This window comes from Leptonotus elevatus, chromosome 20 (assembly GCF_054856555.1).
Source record: "Leptonotus elevatus isolate MCC_2025b chromosome 20, RoL_Lele_1.0, whole genome shotgun sequence".
Taxonomy (NCBI): Eukaryota; Metazoa; Chordata; class Actinopteri; order Syngnathiformes; family Syngnathidae; genus Leptonotus; species Leptonotus elevatus.
In genome coordinates, this window is record NC_141258.1 from 13,816,692 (window position 1) to 13,828,933 (window position 12,242).

The 12,242-nt window shown below is 37.7% G+C and overlaps 1 protein-coding gene across 1 annotated transcript; it reads left to right on the forward strand.

Moving 5' to 3' along the window:
- Positions 1-389: 389 nt before the first annotated feature.
- LOC147157160 (uncharacterized) lies at positions 390-9,982 on the forward strand. The gene is made up of 2 exons (XM_086064042.1): positions 390-801; positions 7,916-9,982. Exons 1-2 carry the CDS (start codon positions 696-698, stop codon positions 9,517-9,519), a joined length of 1,710 nt encoding a protein of 569 aa, XP_085920168.1. The 5' UTR covers positions 390-695; the 3' UTR covers positions 9,520-9,982.
- The last annotated feature ends 2,260 nt before the right edge of the window (positions 9,983-12,242 follow it).

Here is a 12,242-nt window from a genome sequence, read left to right on the forward strand (position 1 = left end):
CCTACAAGTACGGTCGAACGTATTCGCGAGTATGTTTGCACATATTCGCGAGTATGTTTGAACATATTTAAATAAGTTCGAATGTAATTGTGAGTACGTTCTAACATATTCGCAAGTACGTTCTAAAGTACTCTCCAGCCAAAAATGTTTACTCCACATACTCCGGATGTAGAGAGATGAACGTGATACACTGCACACGAGTTTACAACAACAATGAACAGGAACTAAACAATTTTCTTAATCGTCCAAATGCAGTTTGAAGATTTACTTTTTTTAATCCTCTAAATGGATCTAATTTTAAACGTGGTATTTTAGTAAAAAAAACAAAACAATTCGTGACACGAAATTTGTCCAACTGGTGTTGCCGTAGATTTCATGTGACAAGAGAGATAGTCCATTGCAGGCTGCTTTTACGTAGCCACACGCCGTTCACTGCATAATTTCTACTGAATTCTTTCCGAACGAACTTAATAATCGACACTATGCTTCCGTCACTACTTTACTGGAGTTAAAACATAACTGCTACATTCCGTGTCAGGTTAAATTTGTATCAAGACAGTGCTCGTCGAAATCTTTTGGCCCTGTTTATCGTAGCTTAGCTTCCTAGCCGCCAAAAAAGTAGACGTGTCTGTTATGACAAATTGGCTCAGCAGACGTCAAGTGTGACCGTAAAGTTTCGGGAATATCGTGTGAAAATGTTCACAAGAACGAATGTTAAGTACGAAGAGGAGCTTTATGGAGCACAAGAGGAGAACGAGCGACAACGTCAACTGCTGGACGTTGTTTGCAAGCAGGCTCGAGGTGTGTTGAATAGAGTTGTTTGTCACTTGATTGATCAATACTTTTCAACAATATGTCTATTTATTTTGAAATGAATCTTCATCCAGGCACTTTGTTAATTTACAGTTTTTTATCAGTGTCTTTGGTACATTTCTCAGATCAGAATTATTAACAATAATGGTTCAGTTTTATACAGCGCTTTTTTGGACAATGAAAGACGCTTCACACAATTGAATTTCTCAGAACCACTTAATTTTCACATCACTGAGTGTGTCACTTGTACACAGCTAAAAGCAGTTTCTCCTCTGTTTTTTTTAACAAGCTGTTTGCAAATGATTATGTACAATTTACTTTTGTTTCCTACAATATCAGTTGGGGGTGCTCGATTATGGAAAAAATAAAAATCATAATTATTTTGGTAATTGAAATCATGATTATTCAAATGATATTTTTTTTTATTCAAAACTAGAAAATGTTAAAACATTTAAAAATATTAAGACAAATACAATTATTTTAAACACTATAATTATGTAAGTTCTTTTTGGACCAAACAGAATTTATAGTAGTAGTAATAATAATAATAATAATAATATGTGTTAGCAAAAATTTGAAGTTAGGGTCCAGCGTCTACGGCTTGTGGGGTGCAAGCTAATTTTGACAGGGGTGTGTGGTGAAAGAACTCGTGTGGGCGTGCCTCAAAACAAATATTTTGGTATTCTGATATCCTAATTCCAGCAAATAATCGTGTATTTGGATAGAAGTAAAAATATACCTGTATATACTTTCTTGGTTAAAGAACAATTATAAATACAAAAGACAAAAAACACATGCATGTAATAATTACCAACCAACTGGTTTTCATTTTTAGAATAACTTAAAAAAAAAAAAGTATTTAAATTGTGCTCGTCAGCAAACTGTTTTCCTTTTGAAGCAGTGAGATTTTAGACAAATCTCTCCCCATAGATTTTGGTCAATGGAACTAAAGTGACGTCAGACCCACAATAGCACAATTATCGGCAAAATAAATAGCACATTTGAGTAAGCCTAGTTTGTTGTAGGAACGGTAAATTAGTCAGGCTGTCAGCATCAAAGTGTGCACAGTCCATCGATCCATTTTCTGAACCGTTAATCCTCACAAGCTGTCTACGGGCTGTAGTATTTATGCCTTTGAAAAGTAATCAGACAGCTGCTTGGTGCTGGTAGCTCGCTGTTAACTAGCAGTCACCGTTAAACATTGGCAACAGGCGCCGTACAATACAATGTCAGCATAATTATGTCTTAACGCTCCTAACTGCACTGTATAAAGTCTGATCATTATCTACTTAAATAAATTGAGGCAACAAAGTGACAATTAATTGGAGCTGTCAAACGATTACATTTTAATCAGATTAATCAAATTTTAGAATTCTGATTAATCACGATCAATTGCCTAATAAAAAATACTTTTTTATCAAAACATTTTTCCCACCAAATTTGAAGAGCACCGGTTAAGTGTTAATTCTTTTGACATTTAATATTATGAGGACGCCTTCAAAAATGTTTGATCCACTGCACACGCCCATTCTCTTTTTCTTATCAGTTAATTACTTGCATAATTTAAAATGGGGAAAAAACGACCCCGATATTTTGAAATGAACAAATATTATAAATGTGATATGCAAACATTAATTAAATGCTTTACTTTAATGCATGAAATTATGTTTATTGCTCGAACACAACCTGTGCTACCTTAAACGTAGCCATCCGCTGTCACGCTAAAGGCTAATCTATGGACAAAATTAATAGTGCAATTAATCTGCGTTAATTCATGATGAATGCGATAATTTTTTTTGATTAATTTATCAATTAACTTTTTGACTTTGACAGCACTACAATTAATATAATTAAATATATTTTAACTACTTCAACTTTGATTAAAAACAATTTATTTAACTATGTAGTTTTAAACAAAACTATCAAATACTAATTTATGAAGTCACTGGTTGAAATATTTTGGATTGGCTAATAATATAGTGCAGGACGATTGGATCCAAATCAATTTCACATGGCAAACTGATAAAAATTTACTACCTATCTGAAAAAAGATGGTTTAGATATACTAAATAACTGAGTCATTTAGATTTAGATTCACCAATTAATTAGGTGGAATTAATTTATATGTACCAACTAACTTGATAAAATCATTATCGATTTATCTTTAATAAATATCTGGCTGTTATTGATTTAAATGTATTCATTCACAAGGTGTAATTAATTTATACATACGAATTATCAAAGGAGCCAGGTGTCCAAGGTCAAATTGCTGGGTGTGAAAATAGATAATTCACTGCGTTGGTCTGATCAGATTGATCATATTGTTTCTAAGATGGGCAAGGGCATTACAATTTCAAGAAAATGCTCAATTTGTTCCACCCACAATTTTACATACTGTCGTTCGATCACTTGTTTTGTCACATTTGGAATATTGTCCTGTTATTTGGTCAAGTGCTTCTGCAAAAGATCTTAAAAAACTCAAAATTGTACAGAACAGAGCGGCCCGATTAGTTCTTAACTGTTCTTTCCGGGATAACGTCATTCATATGCACAAACAATTATTATAGTTAACAGTTGAATACAAACAAAAATATTGTCTGTTGTTTATGTACAATGTAATATGGAATGGAACATCCCCTTTTTTTTTTTTTCGAGAACAGATAGAATTTTCAGGAGTTTGCCATGGACTTAACACCGGTCAAGTGAGTATGGGAAACTTGATAGTGCCCAAACCACAAAAAAACTTATTGTGGCAGGAAGGACCTCCACTCTTTCTCTCGCGAAGGTCCACCGCCGCCCGATCGGGGCCTGCCTCGCTGCTTCCGCGAGTGGACGGCCGTGTGGGAAGCGGCAACAGTTTGCAGAGGCAATTTTTTAAAACGTTTTTCTCAGACTTTTTTTTCTCCTACCACATTAACTGAATCTATCTCACTATTGCACAGAAAAGTGTTTTGGCCTTCATGATGTCACAACACGAAGTTTGTGACTTTTAGCGAATTGTTGTGGGCGTGGCAAGGCACTGTTCGCCAAGAAAGCAACGTCAATTTTGAGGGCTTAATCATGTACAGAAACTCATGAAACTTGCCACATACATCTGACAAATTTTTTTCATGTAGTGTGCAATTTTGACAAAACTAACTCCCTACCGCCCCTTAGAAATCTTTAACAAAGCAGCCCCGGTTGTACGTTTTAAGCAAGACCTATAGAAATGTGTAGGTCTATGAGGGAGCCCAACACCCACAAAAAAAGTCTCTTGGAGCCATATGCTAAAATGAACAGGAAGTGAGCTACACATTTTTGAACGTCCCATTTTTCATTCCAGATTTTAGCTCATTTAGCATTCTTTTGCCCATTTCTCCTACACATTTGATCCGATTGACTTCAAACTTGGCCTAGACTTGGCCCATCAACAGCGGGGGAAAATCTTTAGTTTTAGAAATACTATTTACGGGGGCGGGGCATCATATTTTGTGTTTCATATTTCCTCCGCCATGAAAGATGAAATGTGTAATAACTCCCTGGTATATGCTTAAAAAAATCCCACACTTCAAATGTATGTTTATAGGTTGACCTGAAGGTATCTCTTTGACAATATTCAGTTATAAATATAACGCCACCTTAGCCCTTGGGTCGACAAAAAAAGTTACGACATATGGTATTTTGTCCAAAATTTTTATACTTTTTGTGTGATAACCAAATCATTTATGAATATTTTTTTACTTTCCACCACTCAAAATGTTCAGTGGCATCAGACCTATTCATACATAAGTACTTTTTATTTATTTATTTATTTTTGATGCCCTCTATAGACAATAAAGGCAATATTGTGCTGTGAGTAAAACTAACAATGATGTGTATATATGTACTTTTTAAAAATGCCAATCGGGGAAACTCATTGCCAAAAAATAAAAAAGGATGCTGATTTTTGAGGGTCTTATCATTAACCAAACAGCTTTGCACACTCATCACACCTGGCAAAAAAAACAACAACAATCCATATGTAAAGGTTAATTATGCCATTTTGTAAGAAATTTGGCTTTGAATGTGCCAGTATCCCAATGCACCCGTACCCCAACGTGCAAGTACCCCAAAGTGGCTGCGAGGGCCCCTTATAGTTGCTTGCAGCTCTAGTTTAATTTATTACTGCTAAACTGTGTTACAATGACTTCTTTGCAAAACTTGAATGCTTTTATTTTGTTAAGTTCAATACGGATGTGCATTGTAAAATGACCGCAACTTTACTGCATGACGAACCAGACACAATCGGTGTGTTCTTTTCATATTAACTCTTTGACTGCCAGACGTTTTCAGAAAAGGAATGCTGTGAGTGCCAGCCGATTTAAGCATTTTGACTGATCTTTCAAGGACCACAGAAATTTTTCTGTTTGGACTATGGAAACACACATACTACCAAATGAAAGATTGAACTTTCATCTTTCGTCAGAAAAAAAAGTTTGTTTCTACCTTATTCCGTTCTTTAGTAATCAACAATAGAAAATGGTTAGTTTCACCCAAATGCGCTTGTTTTGGACCAAAATACGGAGAAATCAAGCTTTTAGTGAAACTATATTATTTCATGCTCTCTAGTGAATTTTACACTTCTTTTTGTCCATGAATGATGCCACAAACACCTAAATAGTGCTTTACTTCTATAAAACACTACTACCAAGAATGAAAAAGTGTTTTTGATAGCAAAATACGTTTATTTACATTCAACAGTGTAACAATTTGGCAAACTATTTACAAATGTGTGCAACTGTGGTACTATTTACAATTATGTGGATGTTTCAATGACAGTTTTTCTTTTTGTGTAACACTCCCCTGCGTGCAAGGAGACGCAACAGGATTTGCACAACAGATTAGTTACACTGCGATTGCCTCTTCGCGTGCAGAAGCTACACTTTCTTGCCGGCCGTTTTTTCCGGGGAATAGCAAGTACATACTGCAGTGTGTGTTGCCATCAAGTCTACTATCAGGATCATGCTACGGTTACGTTATGGTGGTGTTACGTCTGGCTTCCTCATGTCCTTCAGTTCCTACCGCGTGGTAGATGTTCTGATCCATCTTATCCACTCCATTCATGGTGGCATCGTAGTCCAGAACCAGTGTCTTCTCCGTGATCAGACTGTACCCGCTCCTCCGATGAATATGCATTGGACTCGGGGTACTCTCCATCGCCCGATCGAATGTCCGCTTGTGCGGCTCCGCGTTTTCCGGCGTTAGCAGCGCTAGCCGGTGAAGCTTTATGACGTGAGAATAACGGCCGCGTCAATGCTTCCAACTGTGGCGTCAACCTCGGGAGTCACCACCATCATCATCATCATCATCATCATCAATGTGCATTGGTTGATGCTTTTCGACTACTCTCCATCGCCCGATCGAATGTCCGCTTGTGCAGCTCCACATTTTCCGGCGTTAGCAGCGCTAGCCGGTGAGGCTTTATGACGTGAGAATAACGGCCGCGTCAATGCTTCCAACTGTGGTGTCACCATCATCATCATCGTCGACATCAATGCGCTTTTTAGTATTGATCGATGCTTTCCGTCTTTGAAGAAAAATGCTCAAGCGTGAGCCGCTTGCAACCGGTCGCCGTTGTTGCTTCATCAGCCATTGTCCCCTCAACACTCTAGCTCCGCCTCACGTCTTCTACTGACGCCCACCCAATCTTGTGCAAAGAGAGTCATCGCTGTCATCTCGGGGCCAAAACGAGTCATTATACTAACTAGATCTGCTTGATACTTTCAGCACAGCTGCCCAAGGCTTTCCTCCACCCGTTTAAAAAAACAAAACAAAAAAAAACATAGTGAACGTCTTTTAACGTCCTCGGCGCCCCTCCGTAGGTTTTTACTAAACGTTATATAACGTTTATGGCAGTCAAAGAGTTAATAGCTATCTTTTTTTTTTTTTTTTAACATGAACTAACTTGCAAACTTCTGCACATTTTTTAAATGGTAAAATACAACTTAATGCATTATTTAATTTATTACTGCTAAATTATGTTATTATGTCACAGGGGTTGAGAGTGGACAACTCTTGGAGAGCTGTAGCGACCTAGCTCTCTGCTAATCCCTCACTCGCTTACCGAGTGTGTTCTGTCAAAGCAGGGAAGGTGGAAGTGCTACAGTCTCGAACATTCTGCCCCTTAAACATTGTGTATTGTAGCTCCAGTGCAGTACAGTGTATTTCTATCACGACTGGAATTCCCTTAGTAGAAGCTTTCCAAATAAGGAGCGGTCGTTAATCGTTAAAATAAAACAATTTGGTGTCATTAAAGTCACTTTAAGTTAGCGTGATATTAACGCGATAAATTTGACGCCCTTAATATATATATATATATATTACACATTAGCTATGTCAAAATTAATGCGTAAAAAAAAAAAAACCTCCGTTAACTCATTGTGCAGCCAAACGTGGAAGAGTTACTGGCGGGAAGATGAACAAACACGGACTATATAGGTAATTTTACTTTTTGATTTGCTTGCGATGCTGGACAACTCAAAAAAAAAAATTGCGTGCTTTTCAGAGCCAAATTCAACTAGCATATTAGTTGTATCATCTCAGAGCAAAATTCCTTGCTCAAGTTGGCTCGTTAACCAATGCTACTGGAGTGAGGTGCTCGTGAGCAGAACTAAACCTGTGAAAAGTTCTGAGAATTGTTTGAGTCCATTTTGATTGTTTTGTTTTAACATTTGTATTCTTTCTATTCAAGGATCAAAGAAAGCCATTAGAACAGTCTTTGATTCTCAATATACTTTATTTTTATGATTTTACAATATTTCCAAAATTTTGCTCAAGTAAAAATGTCTGTTACAAGATTTGCCGGAAAAAGTAAAGCATTAATAGGAAAATGTGATTAATTGCGGAAAATTGTGCGATTAATTAGTTTTAAAAATCAGTCAGTCAGTCACAATCAGTGTTACAAGGGTTACAGAGTTATGTTAAGTGATTACTGAAACTAAATACAGACAATATGTAACGTTTGCCAGCTTTGTTGATCTTTCACTCCTGTGGCCCAAGTGATCATCTTAAAGATAAAGTACATGACATCACAATAAAGTAACTTTACCAAACCATGTGTAATTGTGTATCTTGTGTCCTGCAGACGTCAGTGAAAAATATCTTTGTCCTGAACGGCAGGAGCCAGAGTTCCCTGGCGTAAAAGAGGAGGACATGGAGGCTCTTCAAGTTAAAGAAGAGGAGCAGCCACAGCATCCCAACATTAAAAAAGAGGAACAGCTGCCACCATACATTAAAGAGGAGGAGGATTTCACTGAGTTGCCTGTGACTGGTGTCCATTTGAAGATTGAAGATGAATGTCAATATGAAGAGAACAAAGGGGCGGAGCCTCCAAGCAGCAGCTCAAAACAACAAATAAAAACTGAAGATGATGAGGACCACCGTGGAAGATCACAAGCAGACAACTGGTTAGCTCCAATGTCAGATGATGAAGACACTTTACAATCTCCTCACACTGATGACTATGAACAGTCTGACGGTGATGTGACATGTCACACTGACAGCAAACCTTGGAAATGTTCTCAGTGTGGAAAAACCTTTGGCTACAAGCATCAATTAAGAAAACACGTGATTGGCCACACTGGTGACAAACCTTTTAACTGCTCAGTTTGTGGTTACAGTTTTTCTACGAAGGGAAGCTTAAAAATACACACAAGAACCCACACTGGAGAGAAGCCTTTTACGTGCTTAGTTTGTGGTCAAAAGTTTTCTCACAAGGGAAACTTAAAAAAACACTCTAGAACCCACACTGGTGACAAACCTTTTAACTGCTCAGTTTGTGGTCAAAAATTTTCTCTGAAGGGAAGCTTAAAAATACACACAAGAACCCACACTGGTGAGAAGCCTTTTACGTGCTCAGTTTGTGGTCAAAAATTTTCTCGGAAGGGAAGGTTAAAAATACACACAAGAACCCACACTGGTGAGAAACCTTTTGCTTGTTCAGTTTGTGGTCAAGGTTTCTCTGAAAAGGGAAACTTAAAACAACACACAAGAACCCACACTGTTGACAAACCTTTTAACTGCCCAGTTTGTGGTCAAAATTTTGCTCAGAAAGGACACTTACAAATACACACAAGAACACACACTGGTGACAAACCTTTTAACTGCTCAATTTGTGGTCAAAATTTTGCCCAGAAGGGAAACTTAAAAATACACGCAAGAACACACACTGGTGACAAACCTTTTAACTGCTCAGTTTGTGGTCAAAATTTTTCTCAGAAGGGATACTTAAAAATACACACAAGAACCCACACTGGAGAGAAGCCTTTTACCTGCTCAGTTTGTGGTCAAAATTTTGCTCAGAAGGGAAACTTAAAAATACACACTAGAACCCACACTGGAGAGAAGCCTTTTACGTGCTCAGTTTGTGGTAAAAAATTTGCTGTGAAGCAAACCTTAACAACTCACACAAGAACCCACACTGCAGAGAAGCCTTTTGCCTGCTCAGTTTGTGGTCAAAGTTTTTTAGAGAAGGGAAACTTAATAAAACACACAAGAACCCACGCTGGAGAGAAGCCTTTTGCCTGCTGTGTTTGTGGTCAAAATTTTGCTCACAGGGCAAGCTTAAAAAGACACACAAAAACCCACACTGGTGACCAACCTTTTGCCTGCTCAGATTGTGATCAAAGATTCCCAAGTAAGGCTAAAGCTAAGAGGCACAATTGTGCTGGTGAGAATAGCGGTGATTAATGAAACTTGATATGATCTCATTTAAAAAATAAAAAATACATTTAAAATGGTGCAGAAATCATGTCTGACGCTGAATGAGCAAATTATTTGTGTACTTGTATTGTGTATTGACTTAGCCTATTTTGAAATTGAATTTGTTTCTAAAATGTTACATCAACTTGACAAGGGGCTGCAGATTATCTGACGGCTACAATCTGGCATGTTTACATGTAAATGCCCGTTCATATGCACTGTGCCTTATATATACCCTTTTATATTACATTTTCTATGTTTAATATTAAAGTTAATTACAATGACAGCGATTTTAAATAATCTACAAGCGTGTATATAGTTTGTCCTGTTTTTGTGTGTGAAGTTCATATCCAGTAAGTGAATGATTGATTGAAATTGACTTTGGAGAAACTTTGATTCATTGTGGTGAGATAAAAGAAAAAAGTGTACCTGATTATGATCCTGAATAAAGTACTGCTCTTCGCATGCCTTTTCTCTCTATGATGTGCACACACACTCAACTGAAAAGGTGGCGCTCTCAAGCTGCCATGCCAGTTGAGCTAATGGATTACATGTTTTGAAATCAGAAGTTAAGGATAAAAGATTGTTCAGTTATTCAAATTACTGTAAAAAGGGTAACAAAGGTCAAAATCTCAACATTATTTATTACACAATATTTTTAAATTTTGGTACAGATTTTAGCATGGATCATGCAAAAATATGAAACAGTCCAAGACCTACAAGCCATATGTAAAACCCAACAGAAAGTCCACCATTTTGGATTTACTTTCAATTTGTGCCCCATTTTTGGCCTACTATAGAGGTCACATTTTAAAGAACTCCTACAGATTTTATCCAGTTGATTTGAATCTGTGGGTATTTCATCTAAAGATGTTCCCAATGAAAAGTAAAAGCAACACTTTTTACTTGCCTAATGCTGTTGCTGTGGATGCACGCCGTTTGCCAAGAAACTTGTGAAATTTGGAAAGCACATCAGGCTTGGCCCCCCAAAAAATCCATATGTAAAGGTGTATTGTGAAATTTTCAAAAATATTCAAATTCCAATGTACCACAGCGTGCAAGTACTCCAAATTTGCCCGGGCTGTAAGGGCCCTTTATAGCTGCTTGCAGCTTTAGTTAAAAAAAGTTTGTTTTTTTGGTGGGGCAGAACATGTGGGAAATACTTAAAACAGTTGTTCTACTAGTGATATGCCGCTATGACAAAACCAGGAAGCCAGCGCCAACGCTGGGGCGAGCAAACAAACAAACCTAACATGGACAAATGGACGCTGCATTAATTCTGTCTTGCAGAATTACTCACCGTTTCCTTGTTGAATGTTGAACAGTGAGTGGCGCTTCATGCATTTTTAGCTGGTAAAGATAGTTGTGCTCCCCCCCTTCCGACGAGAACAAAGATTACATTTTCATCCGTGGCCGTGATTGGTCAAAACAAACGTGCACAATGCCGCATCGTCTAATCAGATCGAAGTATTGCACAGAATGTCACGCCTTTCCCGAGCAAATCACCGTGGAGTAGTACAAGATTGAGTGTAGTGTATAATTTATCTTAGTAAGGCAGTTGAAAACTGATTGTAATGTGCAATGCCATTCATGCTGCAGACAGTATTTGAGGCAGTGATAAATACTAATGTGAATTTATAAAGTTTACTTTATACACATAATACAGCTGTTTGTAGCCTGTCATGAAACTTTAATTCACCATGTGCTATATTACGATTGCCCAGCCGTTTTGCAGCTCGCTTCACCCGGACCGTAGGCTCCCCGGTCTAGTGTCAAGGTAAGCGCTGATGATGATCATATTATGCTGCTTAACGTTGTAGTGTATTGATTGCTGTTTGCGGGGAATAAAATGTAAAATAATTCTAGCAAATCGAGTTGTGATTATTGCTGTTTGCGGGGAATAAAAGGTACAATCATTCTAGCAAAGCAAGTTGTGATTATTGCTGTTTGCGGGGAATAAAGGGTACAATCATTCTAGCAAAGCACAGGTGTTGATGACTGCGGGGAATAAAACGTACGATTATTCTAGCACAGTATAAAAGTGTTTATTGCTGTTCGCGGGGAATAAAAGGCACAGTTATTTTAGCAAAGCATATCAGTCTCTGTGTATTCATTGTCGCCGCCGACCACTCACGATCCTGCATACATTTTTTTTACTCCGTTTTATTACAGAATTTGTAAAAAAACAATTAAAAAAACGCCCTCACATTGTACTGGTCTGTGTATCATCTGCACACAATCTCCATTTTTGGACAAACTCTGGCAAGGAACAGATATCAAAACATCCTTCGGTTTCTTCATTTCAATACTGATGCATCATATGATGCCAAGTGTTAACCTCCATTGAAAAAATGTAATACCCTTTTCCAGCCATACAAAACAATGATGAGTTGGCGGGGACGCCTTTCATTTAAACCCATCAAATCCTACATTTTACGTGATTCTCAAACCGGGTACTGTTTTAACCTGCTAGTAGCTACCAGACAAGGGAGAAGCATGGACCCATGGAATATTGTTTTTTTTGTTGTTGTTGCTGGATCGTCTAATTGGACATGAGTACACATTACTCATGAACAATTTTTATAACTCCGTGTGTACTCGTCTGCTTCAAGCAAAAACTCATCTGTGTGAGAAAGAACGGGGGAACCTGAACAGTGGGGAACCTGAACTCATAAAGGAGGCCACAATGAGCAGCTTGGGGGCCACAATAG